The 19,148-nt window shown below is 36.9% G+C and overlaps 1 protein-coding gene and 2 non-coding genes across 3 annotated transcripts; 2 read left to right on the top strand and 1 right to left on the bottom strand.

Annotated features, from left to right (window-relative positions):
* The first annotated feature begins 6,422 nt into the window (after positions 1-6,422).
* On the top strand, positions 6,423-6,529 carry LOC120110703 (small nucleolar RNA R71). The gene has a single exon (XR_005511844.2). It is a non-coding gene; the product is annotated as a small nucleolar RNA R71 (small nucleolar RNA).
* Positions 6,530-15,970: 9,441 nt separating this feature from the next.
* On the bottom strand, positions 15,971-17,808 carry LOC148714877 (uncharacterized). Its single transcript, XM_089930384.1, has 3 exons — positions 17,682-17,808; positions 16,546-17,426; positions 15,971-16,372 (listed from the first exon to the last, which is right to left on the bottom strand). The coding sequence occupies exons 1-3, from the start codon at positions 17,806-17,808 to the stop codon at positions 15,971-15,973; spliced, it is 1,410 nt and encodes a 469-aa protein (XP_089786510.1).
* Positions 17,309-17,415, top strand: LOC120106626 (small nucleolar RNA R71). Its single transcript, XR_015975967.2, has one exon. It is a non-coding gene; the product is annotated as a small nucleolar RNA R71 (small nucleolar RNA).
* Positions 17,809-19,148: the final 1,340 nt, after the last annotated feature.

The raw sequence follows: 19,148 nt of genomic DNA, 5'->3' as shown, positions 1-19,148 counted from the left end.
TCCAGATACAAGTTGAAAACCGAAACAGGGTCTGGGCCGCAGTAAAATTCTGGACAGATTCGGACTTCTCCGTTTCGGCTAAGTTTTGGACTTCAAAAATGCAGAACTGGGTTTTGTGATCTTCATAAAAGTTTTAGGTCTATGTCTTATCTTTCTATCAAGCTAAACAACATATAAAACAGAGGTCTGTAGCTCCAGTTAGAACCAAAAAACCAAACAGTATTCTGGGTTGACTAGACCAGCCCAATTTCAACCGAATTCAATAATTAAACACCTGCAAAATACCAAGAATTTTCAAGAATTAAATAAATGTATAAGACATCTAAATTCTAGACAAATGGGCTAAGAACATACAAAACACTCTAAAACAAAACAACTAAGACTAAAAAAATGTATGAAATAAATTTCCACATCAAATACCCCCAAACTTGAATGTTTGCTTGTCCTCAAGCAAAAGAAAAACCATAAAAACAAAGGACAATAACCATAGTCAGGCTCAACTCATCCCACCCAAAGGACCTATCATGCAAACATCAAATATTCAACTTAGTACATAAACAATAGCAAATAAAGGAAAACTAAGCATACTCACATTCTCTAGATCAAATATCCATATATAATTCCAAACTCAATCATATTTATCATGCGACCAACACAATTGAATCATATAACAACTTAACCTGCAATCACCCCTTCTCACTACTACAAACAAGGTAGCAAACTAGAGAGTTTTTTTTTTCTACCAATTATTCTGTCTTTAAGTTGTCACTTGCCTTTTGACGCGAATACAAGCATTTGTGATGGATGCACCCGGTTACTCAACAAGTCACACACTTAAAGTGCTTTTGCATACTCATATTTCAAGTTGCCGTTTGACGTAAAAGTAAACATTGGTGATGAATACCCCTAGTTACTAAGCAACTCAAAACATTGGAGTAGATAGAATTTTGTACACATTTATTTATTCGACTGTCTAATCATTATCACTCTATTTACTTAAACCCTATTTAGGACTAGATCAAAGGGGATAATCACAAGAAAAGCATCACACTCATCTTTTATGCATAATCATACAACTCATACAACTTTGCAAGGAAAGATGTACTTCAATAATCCCAAAGGAAAACAAATATACTTACTTTTGCTTTATAAGATATTGCCTATCCTAAATCAAAATTCAATGCTTAAACACAATAAAGAACCCAAAAGTGTAATGTTGATCCTAGATAAGTCTCACACAATTGCAAATGCATGTTCATTTCTCCTAATCTTTCACATAAAAATTTTGTTTGGAAGACATGGATATGATCACCAATTAACTTGTATGAAAGCGAACAAACCAGAATTTCAAAAAAAATTTCTTTCTCAAACAAACATAACTTGCACCAGCATTCAGCATAATCAAATATCCACTCACCCAAACTTAATTTTCACATTGTCCTTAATGTGAAAGCAAAGAAAAATGGAAGACTAATACTCCCCTTTTAGCAAGGCTGAACACAATGAATGTCCGACTGAATTGAACACGAACTAGCTTCTTGCTTGATTTTTCTGCACCTACACAACACAACCAAAAAGAAAGGGGTCACAATAATAATTATTCAAAGACTTAAACAAAAACAACAATTAAAACATATAATAAAAGACAAAAGAAAGGAATTTTTTTTTTTTTTTGTGGTTGAGATGCCTCCCAAGAAGCGCTTGTTTACAGTCATTATCTTGACTTCCACACTATCAACCATAGGTAGGATTCTTCAAAGAGTAAATCACTCCTTTAGGAACCGCATTACTAGAAAGATAAGGCTTCAAACGCTGCCCATTTGCCTTAAATGTACCAGTGACCTCACTACGCACCTCAACAGCACCATATGGATACACTTTCGTTACCGTGAATGGGCCAGACCACCTAGAATGAAGCTTGCCTGGAAATAACTTAAGTCTTGAGTTGAAGAGTAATACTTGCTGCCCAATTTCGAAGTTTCTAATCTGAAGATGTTTATCATGCCAATGCTTTATCTTTTCCTTGTAAATCCGAGTATTTTCATAAGCATCCAACCTAAACTCCTCCAACTCACTCGACTGTAACAATTTTTTTTCTCCCGCAGCTTTCAAGTCCATGTTAAACTCCTTGATTGCCCAATAGGCCCTCTGTTCCAATTCCACTGGTAAGTGACAAGACTTTCCAAAGACAAGTCTGTAAGGAGACATACCCAAAGGTGTCTTGAAAGCTGTCCTATAGGGGCAATGTGCATCATCTAACTTATTCGCCCACTCCTTTCTTGAACTGCTCACAATTTTCTCCAAAATTTGCTTCAATTCCCTATTTGCAAGTTCCACTTGCCCATTTGTTTGGGGATGATAGGCAAGTGCCACCTTATGAGTAACCCCATATTTCTTCAACAAAGCCTCAAATGACCGATTACAAAAATGGGAGCCTTCATCACTACTAATAGCTCTCGGCACACCAAATCTTGAAAAAATATTTTTCTTCACAAATCTCATCACCATCCGAGAGTCATTAGTCTGAGTTGCAGTAGCTTCAACCCATTTAGACACATAATCCACTGCTCCCAGAATGTACTGATTATTGAAGGAAGAAGGAAATGAGCCCATGAAATCAATTCTCCATAAATCAAACAGTTCAACCTCCAGGATATTGGTCAAGGGCATCTCATTCTTTTTTGAAATGTTGCCAATCCTCTGACATCTATCACATATGCTCACATATTGTCTAGTATCTTGATACATAGTCGACCAGTAAAAACCAGACTGCCATACCTTTGCAACTGTCTTAGAGGTACTGAAATATCCACCACACTCCAAGAAATGGCAATGGTCAAGTATATCCTGCATCTCATCTTGGGGCACACATCTTCTAATCATCCCATCTGCACAGTGTTTATAGAGTAGCGGTTCTTTTCAAAAATAATGCTTCACATCCCACGAAAAATTTTTCTTCTGATGATAGCTCAAATCAGGGGGAATAATGTCACTCACCAAATAGTTCACCAAATCAGCATACCAGGAGATGACTGAAACTGCCAACAACTGCTCATCTGGAAAGCTTTCATTAATGGGCACCCCATCTGCTCTTGACTGCCCCTCTAATATAGACAAGTGATCTGTCACCACATTCTCCATGCCTCTCTTGTCTCGAATCTCAAGATCAAATTCTTGAAGCAATAGCACCCACCGAATCAAGCGCGGTTTGGCATCTTTCTTTTTCAGCAAGTACTTGATTGCTGAATGGTCCGTATATACGATCACCTTGGAACCTACAAGATAAGATCGAAACTTGTCACAAGCAAACACAACAGCAAGAAATTCTTTTTCAGTAGTTGCATAATTCAACTGTGCATTATTTAAAACTCTACTAGCATAATATATAACATGCAACTTTCTGTCTTTTCTCTGGTCAAGAACAACGCCCAAAGCGAAATCACTAGCCTCACACATTAGCTCAAAAGGCAAACTCCAATCTGGGGCTACCATAATTGGTGCTGATACCAACTCTTGCTTCAACCTGTTAAAAGCATTCAAACAGTCCTTATCAAAATCAAACACAACATCCTTATTCAACAGATTACAAAGAGGTTAAGAAATTTTAGAGAAATCCTTAATAAAATGCTGGTAAAATCCTGTGTGACCAAGAAAACTTCTAACTCCCTTAACATTTGTAGGTAGTGGCAATTTTTCAATAATTTCTATTTTTGCTCGGTCCACCTCAAGGCCTCTTGCTTAAATTTTGTGGCCTAAAACAATACCTTCCTGCACCATAAAATGATATTTGTCCCAATTCAAGACCAAATTGGTCTCCTCACAGAATTGCAAAATTTGAGATAAGTTATCTAAACTATCAAAAGAAGATCCAAAAACAGAAAAATCATCCATGAAAACCTTCATGATCTTTTCAACAAAATCAGAGAAAATAGCCATCACGCAACGTTGGAATGTAGCAGGTGCATTACACAAACCAAAAGGCATCATACGGAATGCAAAAGTACCATAAGGACAAGTGAAGGTGGTCTTTTCTTGATCTTCGGGGGATATAGAAATCTGGTTATACCCTGAATAACCATCTAAAAAACAGTAATACGCATACCCAGCAAGTCTCTCAAGCACCTGATCAAGAAAAGGTAAAGAAAAATGATCCTTACGGGTAACACTATTAAGTTTCCTATAATCTATGCAGACTCTCCACCCAGTTACTGTCCTAGTAGAAATTAATTCATTATTTTCATTTTGCACCACAGCCATCCCACCCTTTTTAGGTACTACCTGAACTAGACTAATCCATGAACTATCAGATATAGGATAAATAATCCCTGCATCTAACCATTTAAGAACTTCAGCCCTAACTACTTCTTTCATGTTAGGATTTAACCGTCTTTGATTTTCAACAGTAGGTTTATGGTTATCCTCCATTAAAATTCTATGCATACACAATGAAGGGCTAATTCCTCTAAGGTCTGTTATAGTCCATCCTATGGCTTTTTTTCTCAATCTCAAAATACATATCAATTTGTCAAGTTGTTCATCAGACAAAGAAGCACTCTCAATCACAGGCAAAGTATTATTTTCACCTAAAAATGCATACCTGAGATGTGAGGGTAATGGCTTCAACTCCAGAACTGGTGCTTGCACATTAGAAGCGGGAGGGGGTGGCTTACCTTTGCCGATATCCTCAAAATAAATACCTCTCTTCTTTGGCTTAGGACATGTAGCCTCTAATGCACACGCCACTTTAACAACCTCTAGATTATCATCTTTACTTGCCACTACACTCACTAAACAAGTCTCAAGAGGTTCTTTAGTATTTTCAGCCCTAAAAACCTCTCTAGTCGACTCATCTACAATATCAACTCGAAAAACATGATCAGTAAAAGAAGGATATTTAGTAGCTTCAAATAAATTAAACTCTACCTCTTCTTCACCAAGCTTCAAAGTCAACCTACCATTCTTAACATCTATGATAGCTCCAGCTGTGGCTAGAAAGGGCCGGCCTAAAATGATAGGGATCTCGGTATCTTCTTCCATCTTCAAAACAATAAAATCAACTGGAATGATAAACTTCTTTACCTTGATCAGCACATTCTCAAGAACACCCAAAGAATATTTGACCGATCGATCAGCTAGCTGCAAAGAGATGGTAGCAGGCTTCAACTCCTTCAATCCAAGCTTCCTGGATACAGATAAAAGCATTAGTGAAACACTAGCACCTAAATCACACAAAGCTATAGAAAAATCAACATCACCTATAGTACAAGGAATAGAAAAACTCCCTGGATCTCTTAGCATTGGTGGAAGCTTATTCTAGATAATGGCACTGCATTTCTCCGTCAAGGTAATGGTCTCGAAATCTTCCAATTTCCTCTTCTTAGACATGATCTCCTTTAAAATTTTGTATGTGCAGGAATTTGTGCTAAGGCGTCTGCAAAAGGAATATTAATGTGAAGCTGCCTAAATACTTTCAAAACTTTCTCAAACTATTGATCAATTTTATTCTGCTTAAGCCTTTGAGAAAAAGGAATGGAAGGAATATAAGGTTCGACTGGTGGTAGTGGGGATGGTGTCTTGGCTAGGTCCTCAACTTCTTCACTGATTTTCTTGCTCACCTCTTCATAATCTACTTCATCACCAACTATAGCTCACCACTTACCTGACCAAGTTGCTTACCACTTCTCAAGGTGACTGTCTTGCAATGCTCCTTTGGATTGACCTTTGTCTTACTAGGCAAATTACCCTGTCCACGAGAATTGATGGAATTGGCTAACTGCCCCAATTGCATCTCCACATTTCTATTGGAACTCGCCAACTGGTCAACCTTTGCCTCCAGTCTCTCAAATCTCTCTGAACTGGCATTGGCTAACTTCTCAATATCTATCTTCCAAGACTGCTTATTTTTTGGTTGGGATGGTATTGGTTGGAAACCAGGAGGATGGAGAGGTCTAGAACTGCTACCTTGGTTACCTTGATCTTTCCATGAAAAGTTGGGATGATTCTTCCAGCCTGGATTGTATGTGTTGGAATAAGGGTTGTTCTGCTGCTGCTGCCTGTTATAATTAGACACAAATTGAACCTGCATACAATCAGAACTCATGTGAGCTCCTCCACAGCAATCACAACTTAATACAGGTCTAGAAACGGAATTCACATTACCCAGCTTACCGAACATTTTTACTAGAGAATCAACCTTGGCATTCAACATGTTTATGCCATCTACATCATACATACCTGGAACTTTCTTAGGCATACCTCTTTCATTAGACCACTGATAATTGTTAGAGGCCATTTCTTCTAACAACTCATATGCCTCTTCTGTTGACTTACTCATTAAAGTACCTCCTGCAGCTGAATCTATGGTAATTCTGACTGAATGTGTTAATCCATTATAGAAAGTCTGTACAATCAGCCAATCAGGAAGACCATGATGTGGACACTTCCTTTGCAAATCCTTAAACCTCTCCCAGGCTTCATACAAAGATTCACCATCAAACTGAGCAAAACTGGTAATATCATTTCTAAGTTTGGCGGTCTTACCTGGGGGAAAATACTTACTTAGAAAAGCTTGTTACAAGGCATTCCAGGTGGTGAAAGAGTTAGGCGCTTTGGAATTCAACCAGGCCTTGGCTTTATCCTTTAGAGAAAATGGAAAAAGTCAGAGTCGAATAGCATCATCACTAACTCCATTCGTCTTGATTGTATCACAAATCTCCAAGAAATTGGCAAGGTGTGCATGTGGATCCTCAGCAGGTCCTCCACCAAACTGCTCCTGCTGCACCATCTTGATGAGACCAGGCTTAATCTCAAAATTATTAGCATTGACTATAGGTCTCACAATACTGAGTTGAGCACCATTGACATTCGGCACGGTATAGTCACTCAACAACCTTTTATTCTGCTTATCTTGGTTATCTGCCATGGCTACTGCTTGTTTTTGCTTTAGCTCTAATCTTTATTGTTTCCTTAATGCTCGTAGGGTTCTCTCAATTTCTGGATCAAAAGGCTCAATTAGCTCACAGTTTCATTTCATACACTAAATATAAAAATTATAAATTAACAAAAAGAACAAAATAGTCTAAATTAATGCAGAAAATTATTTGTTTTGATATTAACAACAATCCTCCCCAGCAACGGTGCTAAAAACTTGATAGTCCCTAGACTCTACCACAAGTGCATGGGTCATGACAAGTAGAATAGGGCAAAAAAAGTATCGTTTCCACAAGGAGGCGATTCAAGTACCAATTTATAAATTTTCTATATTATTTAGACGACCCTAAATTGATATGATTGACTGCAATTTCATGACCTGAAAAATCAAATATGAAAGGTTCCTAGGGCTTGGATTTCATCAATTGAATTCCTTCAATGAATTTAAATCTGATTGTTAATATTCTGCTAATTACAATGACCGAATTCCTTTTTTTATGTGATATCCTCTTTCAAGGCATAACATCTATACCTATATTAATCCTATGTCTACTTTCGTGATCATAGAAATTAATATAAATTCTTATGATCTGTGAAATTCTTGATTGTAGGTCACAAGGGTGTGCATTTATTTCTAAACTACACCACCAATGTTTGATAAATTCACCAACTAATATTGAACTTCAACTTTCGTTACTTCATTCAACATCTTAAGCATACAATTCATAGCCAATAAATTGCAAGAATGAAAAGCGAAATCATCAAATTGCAATTAACAAAAAATATTCAATACAACCATACTCAATTCATATCAAAAATTCAATGACTACGTCCTAGCCCTAGGATAAGAAAACTAGCAAATCATAACTAATAAATCAATCCAATAATTTCTCAAACATAAATTCGCATTCAACATTCTTAATAACAATTCAGCAAATAAAAAAATAATAAAATATATATAAGAGAAAGGAAAAGAACTCTGTATTTGCAAAAATTCTTCGTTCCGTTCTTTCTCTCAGAATTCCAGCTTTTTCTTCCTCTCGGAATTTCTAGCTTTTCCTCCTCTCGAAATTTTAGATTTTCTGCATTTTTTTTATCTGCTTGTCCTCCTCTTCGTATCTGCTGGCCCGCCTCCTCTTCTTGGAATTTTCTTTTTTTGAATTTTAAAACAGATTTCCTCCCTATCTGCTAGCTGAAATCCAGAATTCTAGGCTGATTTTTAGACTCGACACCTAGATGGATTTAGAGTATCAAAAATATATACTTTGGAGTTCAACCCTTCATGAAAGTTTTATATCTTGTTCTCAGCTTTCCAACGCACCTGGGTTTGCATTATTCTGACTTATATAACTCCAGATACAAGCTGAAAACCGAAACAGGGTTTGCGCCGCAGTAAAATTCTGGACAGATTCGGACTTCTCTGTTTCGGCTAAGTTTTGGACTTCAAAAAGGCAGAACTTGGTTTTCCGATCTTCATAAAAGTTTTAGGTCTACGTCTTATCTTTCCATCAAGCCAAACAACATATAAAACGGATGTCTGTAGCTCTAGTTAGAACCCAAAAACCGAACAGTATTTTGGGTTGACTAGACCAGCCCAATTTCAACCGAATTCAATAATTAAACACCTGCAAAATACCAAGAATTTTCAAAAATTAAATAAATGTATAAGACACCTAAATTCTAAACAAATGAGCTAAGAACATACAAAATACTCTAAAACAAAATAATTAAGACTAAGAAAATGTGTGAAATAAATTTTTACATCAAATACCCCCAAACTTGAATGTTTGCTTGTCCTCAAGCAAAAGAAAAACCATAAAAACAAAGGACAATAACCATAGTCAGGCTCAACTCATCCCACCCAAAGGACCTATCATGCAAACATCAAATATTCAACTTAGTACATAAACAATAGCAAATAAAGAAAAACTAAGCATACTCAAATTCTCTAGATCAAATATCCATATATAATTCCAAACTCAATCATATTTATCATGCGACCAACACAATTGAATCATGTAACAACTCAACCTGCAATCACCCCTTCTCACTACTACAAACAAGGTAGCAAACTAGAGAGTTTTTTTTTACCAATTATTCTTTGTCTTTAAGTTGTCACCTGCCTTTTGACGCGAATACAAGCATTTGTGATGGATGCACCCGGTTACTCAACAAGTCACACACTTAAAGTGCTTTTGCAAACTCATATTTCAAGTTGCCGTTTGACGTAAAAGTAAACATTGGTGACGAATACCCCTAGTTACTAAGCAACTCAAAATATTGGAGTAGATAGAACTTTGTACACATTTATTTATTCGACTGTCTAATCATTATCACTCTATTTACTTAAACCCCGTTTAGGACTAGATCAAAGGGGATAATCACAAGAAAAGCATCACACTCATCTTTTATGCATAAACACACAACTCATACAACTTTGCAAGGAAAGATGTACTTCAATAATCCCAAAGGAAAACAAATATGCTTACTCTTGCTTTATAAGATATTGCCTATCCTAAATCAAAATTCAATGCTTAAACACAATAAAGAACCCAAAAGTGTAATGTTGATCCTAGATAAGTCTCACACAAGTGCAAATGCATGTTCATTTCTCCTAATCTTTCACATAAAAATTTGGTTTGGAAGACATGAATATGATCACCAATTAACTTGCATGAAAGCGAACAAACCAGAATTTCGAAAAAAATTTCTTTCTCAAACAAACATAACTTGCACCAGCATTCAGCATAATCAAATATCCACTCCCCCAAACTTAATTTTCACATTGTGCTCAATGTGAAAGCAAAGAAAAATGGAAGACTAATACTCCCCTTTTAGCAAGGCTGAACACAATGAATGTCCGACTGAATTGAACACGAACTAGCTTCTTGCTTGATTTTTCTGCACCTACACAACACAACCAAAAAGAAAGGGGTCACAATAATAATTATTCAAAAACTTAAACAAAAACAACAATTAAAACATATAATAAAAGACAAAAGAAAGGAAGTTTTTTTTTTTTTTTTTGTGGTTGGGTTGCCTCCCAAGAAGCGCTTGTTTACAATCATTAGCTTGACTTCCACACCATCAACCATAGGTAGGATTCTTCAAAGAGTAAATCACTCCTTTAGGAACCGCATTACTAGAAAGATAAGGCTTCAAACGCTGCCCATTAACCTTAAATGCACCAGTGACCTCACTACGCACCTCAACAGCACCATATGGATACACTTTCGTTACCGTGAATGGGCCAGACCACCTAGAGTGAAGCTTGCCTGGAAATAACTTAAGTCTTGAGTTGAAGAGTAATACTTGCTGCCCAATTTCGAAGTTTCTAATCTGAAGATGTTTATCATACCAATGCTTTATCTTTTCCTTGTAAATCTGTGTATTTTCATAAGCATCCAACCTAAACTCCTCCAACTCACTCATCTGTAACAATTTTTTTTCTCCCGCAGCTTTCAAGTCCATGTTCAACTCCTTGATTGCCCAATAGGCCCTGTGTTCCAATTCCACTGGTAAGTGACAAGACTTTCCAAAGACAAGTCTGTAAGGAGACATACCCAAAGGTGTCTTGAAAGCTATCCTATAGGCCCAATGTGCATCATCTAACTTATTCGCCCAATCCTTTCTTGTACTGCTCACAATTTTCTCCAAAATTTGCTTCAATTCTCTATTTGCAAGTTCCACTTGCCCATTTGTTTGGGGATGATAGGCAAGGGCCACCTTATGAGTAACCCCATATTTCATCAACAAAGCCTCAAATGACCGATTACAAAAATGGGAGCCTTCATCACTAATAATAGCTCTTAGCACACCAAATCTTGAAAAAATATTTTTCTTCACAAATCTCATCACCATCCGAGAGTCATTAGTCTGAGTTACAGTAGCTTCAACCCATTTAGACACATAATCCACTGCCACCAGAATGTACTGATTATTGAAGGAAGAAGGAAATGGGCCCCATGAAATCAATTTCCCATAAATCAAACAATTCAACCTCCAGGATATTGGTCAAGGGCATCTCATTCTTTTTTAAAATGTTGCCAATCCTCTGACATCTATTACATATGCTCACATATTGTCTAGTATCTTGATACATGGTCGGCTAGTAAAAACCAGACTGCCATACCTTTGCAACTGTCTTAGAGGTATTGAAATGTCTACCACACTCCAAGGAATGGCAATGGTCAAGTATATCCTGCATCTCATCTTGGGGCACACATCTTCTAATCATCCCATCTGCACAGTGTTTATAGAGTAGCGGTTCTTTCCAAAAATAATGCTTCACATCCCACAAAAACTTTTTCTTCTGATGATAACTCAAATCAGGAGGAACAATGCCACTCACCAAATAGTTCACCAAATCAGCATACCAGGGGATGACTGAAACTGCCAATAACTGCTCATCTGGAAAGCTTTCATTAATGGGCACCTCATCTGCTCTTGATTGCCCCTCTAATCTAGACAAGTGATCTGTCATCACATTCTCCATGCCTCTCTTGTCTCGAATCTCAAGATCAAATTCTTGAAGCAACAGCACCTACCGAATCAAGATCGGTTTGGCATCTTTCTTTTTCAGCAAGTACTTGATTGCTGAATGGTCCGTATATATGATCACCTTGGAACCTACAAGATAAGATCGAAACTTGTCAAAAGCAAACACAACAGCAAGCAATTCTTTTTCAGTAGTTGCATAATTCAACTGTGCATTATTTAAAACTCTACTAGCATAATATATAACATGCAACTTTCTGTCTTTTCTCTGGTCAAGAACAACGCCCAAAGCGAAATCACTAGCCTCACACATTAGCTCAAAAGGCAAACTCCAATCTGGGGCTACCATAATTGGTGCTGACACCAACTCTTGCTTCAACCTGTTAAAAGCATTCAAACAGTCCTTATCAAAATCAAACACAACATCCTTATTTAACAGATTACAAAGAGGTTTAGAAATTTTAGAGAAATCCTTAATAAAACGCCGGTAAAATCCTGTGTGACCAAGAAAACTTCTAACTCCCTTAACATTTGTAGGTAGTGGCAATTTTTCAATAATTTCTATTTTTGCTCGGTCCACCTCAAGGCCTCTTGCTTAAATTTTGTGGCCTAAAACAATACCTTCCTGCACCATAAAATGACATTTGTTCCAATTCAAGACCAAATTGGTCTCCTCACAGCATTGCAAAATTTGAGATAAGTTATCTAAACTATCAAAAGAAGATCCAAAAACAGACAAATCAACCATGAAAACCTCCATGATCTTTTCAACAAAATCAGAGAAAATAGCCATCATGCAACGTTGGAATGTAGCAGGTGCATTACACAAATCACAAGGCATCCTACGGAATGCAAAAGTACCATAAGGACAAGTGAAGATGGTCTTTTCTTGATCTTCGGGGTATATAGAAATCTGGTTATACCCTGAATAACCATCTAAAAAACAGTAATACGCATACCCAGCAAGTCTCTCAAGCACCTGATCAAGAAAAGGTAAAGAAAAATGATCCTTACGGGTAACACTATTAAGTTTCCTATAATCTATGCAGACTCTCCACCCAGTTACTGTCCTAGTGGAAATTAATTCATTATTTTCATTATGCACCACAGTCATCCCACCCTTTTTAGGTACTACCTACACTGGACTAATCCATGAACTATCAGATATAGGATAAATAATCCCTGCCTCTAACCATTTAAGAACTTCAGCCCTAACTACTTCTTTCATGTTAGGATTTAACCGTCTTTGATTTTCAACAATAGATTTATGGTTATCCTCCATTAAAATTCTATGCATACACAATGAACGGCTAATTCCTCTAAGGTCTGATATAGTCCATCCTATGGCTTTTTTTCTCAATCTCAAAATACATATCAGTTTGTCAAGTTGCTCATCAGACAAAGAAGCACTCACAATCATAGGCAAAGTATTATTTTCACCTAAAAATGCATACCTGAGATGTGAGGGTAATGGCTTCAACTCCAGAACTAGTGCTTGCACATTAGAAGGGGGAGGGGGTGGCTTACCTTTGTCGATATCCTCAAAATAAATACCTCTCTTCTTTGGCTTAGGACATGTAGCCTCTAATACACACGCTACTTTAGCAACATCTAGATTATCGTCTTTACTTGCCATTACACTCACTAAACAAGTCTCAAGAGGTTCTTTAGTATTTTCAGCCCTAAAAACTAAAAGTTATTCCTAGGTTCTTCGGTGTTTAGCATGCTGAATTTTTTTTTTTTTGAAAACCATGGCTGAACCTGATCGGGTTGCCTACGTACCCCTTCACAAGGGGAATCAAGCCACACGTAGTTCTTTTAAAATTTCAAAAATACAGCGAAAAAATGAATCAAACAATTTAATTCATGCATGCTTACAAGATCAAATCTAGAAATCAGCACATTAAGAACACATAGGATTATGCCGGAATCGTTTAAACAATTATGCTAAAACTTTTATGCATGATTAACTATCAGATCTGAAACTTAAGAACTCTATTCTAATTAATCTCCGAATATCCATCGAATGGATTCTGGAGATATCTCCGTGAGGAGCCCCAAAAGAGGGTAAAATCTCAGAGAATCGGACCTAGACCTTGACACCATAATAAATGATTAATACCTTTTATGATGGATGGAAGTTGTGAATCTGATTTTTGACTTCGCAGCCATGCATACGAATGGCCTCTACGAGAAGTACACGCGAAGTTCTGAAGGATCTTCTTCCGCAACAGTGCTAGCAGTTGCAGAACACTTGAAAGCTGAAATCTGCCCGTCGGGATTCAATCAACTCTTGATCAATCGTCTTGAAGCAGATGGAGATGAGGTTTGTAAGAAAAGTAGAGGACTCAGATCTGATCTTGAATCTTGTAGATATTCACCCTGAAAACCCTATCTAAAATGGAGAAGAAGAGGAAGAGGAGGCGGGTGAGGAAGAAGGCTGCAATGGATGTGTTTTTGGTGCCCATGTTTGACCCCTTTTAATGGCCTCCGAATTTTCATTCAAAATTCAAAATTTATTTTCAGAAAACCTCTTTTAGTTGGCACATGCAAAGGAATAGGAACAACCCAAATCAGATCTCAACCAAATCTGATTTAAATTCAAATTTTAAACACATGTGCAAGAGGGAAGGAATTTGAAATCCATGCGGCAAGGTAAAACACTTCATAATTTCGAAATCACCTCTTGAAATTTGAATTTAATCCATTCAAAAACTCATACGCCACCTTGGCTGATGGTTTGAGTGATTAAAATCATTTAACACATTGCTTAATGTTTGAATTTAAATTCAAATAACAAACAATGTCGCCATGTGTCAAGCAATGGGTCCATGTGCCATGCAATAATTTTGGTTTATTTAAAATTCATGAAATCCAATTCCATGTCACCAATAATTGCCACATCATCTGAGCCTAATTCCCTTGGGTTGCACCTAATCAAATTTGGTCAAACCCGAATTAAAACAAAGCAATTTGGTTGAACCCAATCTAATCAGGTCAGACCCTGATTGAGCTCAAATTGAATCCAATTCAATTTTGGCTCATGCAAACTCAATCAAATTGAATTAATTACTTTGTGTTGGACCTAATCCAATTAGGTCAATCCCCAATTAAGAACAAATTAATTTAAAATTAATTTGATCAGCTTAAGTCCTTTTTGGTTCTAACCTAATCCAATCAGGTCAAAATCCTGATTGAGCCCAAACTTGAATCCAATTCAATTTGGCTCATCCTTAGCACAATTACTCAATCAAATTGAGTTTATTAGTAATTTAATTACTAATTAATCCTTCAATAATTACTTTAATTATTTTATAAGATAATTTGCCAATCAAATTGACCAAATTATCCCTGAATGATTCTTAATCATTCATCAGCTTTCTTGATCAATCAGGAATCTTTTATGCGTGTGACCTCATAGGTTCGAACCTAAGCCAGTAGTATAGGAACAATTTCCTACACTAATTGATGTGACCATCTAGCAATGGTACCCAACGACCGGATAGGCCGAATATATGCGAAGCAAATATTCTGGAACCCTGAACTATGGTTACTGTATAATTCAATCCCTTTGACTCCTAATGCCAGGATGACTTAGAGCTCACTGTCAACCCTATAATTAGTACATCCATTATGTGATTAACTTTAGATATCCCGTGACTCCTCACTGGGATTACCCTGGCCAAGGTTTTGCTAAATTAATCACAAGACATTATCTCCTGTTTTCAGGAGGGGTCAATTCCATCTTGACTCACAACTGACTACGCAAGTACTTGACTGCACCCAGTGACCTTCCATCACTGAATTAGAAATTCAGGTAGTCCGGTACCAAAGTACAGTGAGTTGCTTGCTAGTCATAGGTTGCGGTCTCAGGTCAGAGGGCCAAACTTATACCCATATCCACTCGGAACATCTCTCGACAGTAGAGCGTTCCGGAATTGGTCACGTTCAGTGAAATGTACTCCTACACTTCACCTGTGTGGCATACCAGTGCCTCCACACTCCTTGATTAAGAGGACAACCAACGTATATGTCACACAACGACCTAATCTCGATAATGCTGTCGTCCTAGTAACAACATATCATTTGGTCGCGAACAAGTTTAAGGACTCAAAGATAAATCCTCCTTTATCATAACATAAGTCCTAAGGACTTCATCATATAAGAGTTCATTTGAAGATGAAATGATGAATAATGCCAAATAACACTTTATTAATTTGTCAATTCATTTACAAAATTCAATCATCAATATGCTGACGATTGACATTTAGGATACAAATCCCAACAAAAACTTCTCTGGTCGACTCATCTACAATATCAACTCGAAAAATATGATCAGTAAAAGAAGGATATTTAGTAGCTTCAAATAAATTAAACTCTACCTCTTCTTCACCAACCTTCAAAGTCAACCTACCATTCTTAATATATATAATAGCTCCAGCTATGGCTAGAAAGGGCCAGCCTAAAATGATAGGGATCTCGATATTTTCTTCCATCTCCAAAACAATAAAATCAACTGGAATGATAAACTTCTTTACCTTGATCAGCACATTCTCAAGAACACCCAAAGAATATTTGACCGATCGATCGCTAGCTGCAAAGAGATGGTAGTAGGCTTCAACTCCTTCAATCCAAGCTTCCTAGATACAGATAAAGGCATTAGTGAAACACTAGCACCTAAATCACACAAAGCTCTAGAAAAATCAACAGCACCTATAGTACAAGGAATAGAAAAACTCCCTGGATCTCTTAGCATTGGTGGAAGCTTATTCTGGATAATGGCACTGCATTCCTCTGTCAAGGCAATGGTCTCGAAATCTTCCAATTTCCTCTTCTTAGACATGATCTCCTTTAAAAAACTTTTATATGCAGGAATTTGTGCTAAGGCGTCTGCAAAAGGAATATTAATGTGAAGCTGCCTAAACACTTTCAAAAATTTCTCAAACTATTGATCAATTTTATTCTGCTTAAGCCTTTGAGAAAAAGGAATGGAAGGAACATAAGGTTCGACTGGTGGTAGTGGGGATGGTGTCTTGGCTAGGTCCTCAACTTCTTCACTGATTTTCTTGCTTACCTCTTCATAGTCTACTTCATCACCAACTATAGCTCACCACTTACCTGACCAAGTTGCTTACCACTTCTCAAGGTGACTGTCTTGCAATGCTCCTTCGGATTGACCTTTGTCTTACTAGGCAAATTACCCTGTGCACGAGAATTGACGGAATTGGCTAACTGCCCCAATTGCATCTCCACATTTCTATTGGAACTCGCCAACTGGTCAACCTTTGCTTCCAGTCTCTCAAATCTCTCTGAACTGGCATTGGCTAACTTCTCAATAGCTATCTCCCAAGACTGCTTATTTTTTGGTTGGGATGGTCTTGGTTGGAAACCAGGAGGATGGAGAGGTCTAGAACTGCTACCTTGGTTACCTTGATCTTTCCATGAAAAGTTGGGATGATTCTTCCAGCCTGGGTTGTATGTATTGGAATAAGGGTTGTTCTGCTGCTGCTGCCTATTATAATTAGACACAAATTGAACCTGCATACAATCAGAACTCATGTGAGCTCCTCCACAGCAATCACAACTCAATACAGGACTAGAAACGGAATTCACATTACCCAGCTTACAGAACATTTTTACTAGAGAATCAACCTTGGCATTCAACATGTTTATGCCATCTACATCATACATACTTGGAACTTTCTTAGGCATACCTCTTTTATTAGACCACTGATAATTGTTAGAGGTCATTTCTTCTAACAACTCATATGCCTCTTCTGTTGACTTACTCATTAAAGTACCTCCTGCAGCTGCATCTATGGTAATTATGACTGAATTTGTTAATCCATTATAGAAAGTCTGTACAATCAGCCAATCAGGAAGACCATGATGTGGACATTTCCTCTGCAAATCCTTAAACCTCTCCCAGGCTTCATACAAAGATTCACCATCAAACTGAGCAAAACTGGTAATATCATTTCTAAGTTTGGCGGTCTTACCTGGGGGAAAATACTTACTCAGAAAAGCTTGTGACAAGGCATTCCAGGTGGTGAAAGAGTTAGGCGCTTTGAAATTCAACCAGGCCTTGGCTTTATCCTTTAGAGAAAATGGAAAAAGTCAGAGTCGAATAGCATCATCACTAACTCCATTCATCTTGATTGTATCACAAATCTCCAAGAAATTGGCAAGGTGTGCATGTGGATCCTCAGCAGGTCCTCCACCAAACTGCTCCTGCTGCACCATCTAGATGAGACCAGGCTTAATCTCAAAATTATTAGCATTGACTGTAGGTCTCACAATACTAAGTTGAGCACCATTGACATTCGGCACGGTATAGTCACTCAACAACCTTTTATTCTGGTTATCTTGGTTATCTGCCATGGCTACTGCTTGTTTTTGCTTTAGCTCTAATCTTTGTTGTTTCCTTAATGCTTATAGGGTTCTCTCAATTTCTGGATCAAAAGGCTCAATTAGCTCACAGTTTCGTTTCATACACTAAATATAAAAATTATAAATTAACAAAAAGAACAAAATAGTCTAAATTAATGCAGAAAATTATTTGTATTGATATTAAAAACAATCCTCCCCGGCAACGGTGCTAAAAATTTGATTGTCCCTAGACTCTACCACAAGTGCATGGGTCATGACAAGTAGAATAGGGCAAAAAGAGTATTGTTTCCACAAGGAGGCGATTCAAGTACCAATTTATAAATTTTTTATATTATTTAGACGACCCTAAATTGATGTGATTGACTGCAATTTCTTGACCTGAAAAATCAAATATGAAAGATTCCTAGGGCTTGAATTTCATCAATTGAATTCCTTCAATGAATTTAAATCTGATTGTTAATATTCTGCTAATTACAATGACCGAATTCCTTTTTTTTATGTGATATCCTCTTTTAAGGCGTAACACCTATACCTATATTAATCCTATGTCTACTTTCGTGATCATAGAAATTAATATAAATTCATTATGATCTGTGAAATTCTTGATTGTAGGTCACAAGGGTGTGCATTTATTTCTAAACTACACCACCAATGTTTGATAAATTCACCAACTAATATTGAACTTCAACTTTCGTTACATCATTCAACATCTTAAGCATACAATTCATAGCCAATAAATTGCAAGAATGAAAAGCGAAATCATCAAATTGCAATTAACAAAAACTATTCAATACAACCATACTCAATTCATATCAAAAATTCAATGACTACGTCCTAGCCCTAGGATAAGAAAACTAGCAAATCATAACTAATAAATCAATCCAATTATTTCTCAAACATAAATTTGCATTCAACATTCTTAATAACAATTCAGCAAATAAAAAAATAATAAAATATATATAAGAGAAAGGAAAAGAACTCTGTATTTGCAAAAATTCTTCGTTCCGTTCTTTCTCTCAGAATTCCAGCTTTTCTTCCTCTCGGAATTTCTAGCTTTTCCTCCTCTCGGAATTTTAGATTTTCTGCATTTTTTTTTATCTGCTTGTCCTCCTCTTCGTATCTGCTAGCCCCCCTCCAATTCTCGGAGTTTTCTTTTTTCGAATTTTAAAACAGATTTCCTCCCTATCTGCTAGCTGAAATCCAGAATTCTAGGCTGATTTTTAGACTCGACTCCTAGCTGGATTTAGAGTATCAAAAAGATATACTTTGGAGTTGGACCCATCATGAAAGTTTTATATCTTGTTCTCAGCTTTCCAACGCACCTAGGTTTG

The sequence above is a fragment of the Phoenix dactylifera genome, chromosome 4 (genome assembly GCF_051530095.1).
Source record: "Phoenix dactylifera cultivar Ajwa chromosome 4, Ajwa_hap1_PhDact_Kaust_v1.1, whole genome shotgun sequence".
NCBI classification, from domain to species: domain Eukaryota; kingdom Viridiplantae; phylum Streptophyta; class Magnoliopsida; order Arecales; family Arecaceae; genus Phoenix; species Phoenix dactylifera.
Note: the sequence above shows the minus strand (reverse complement) of the source record. Positions and strands in the feature narration are given on the sequence as shown.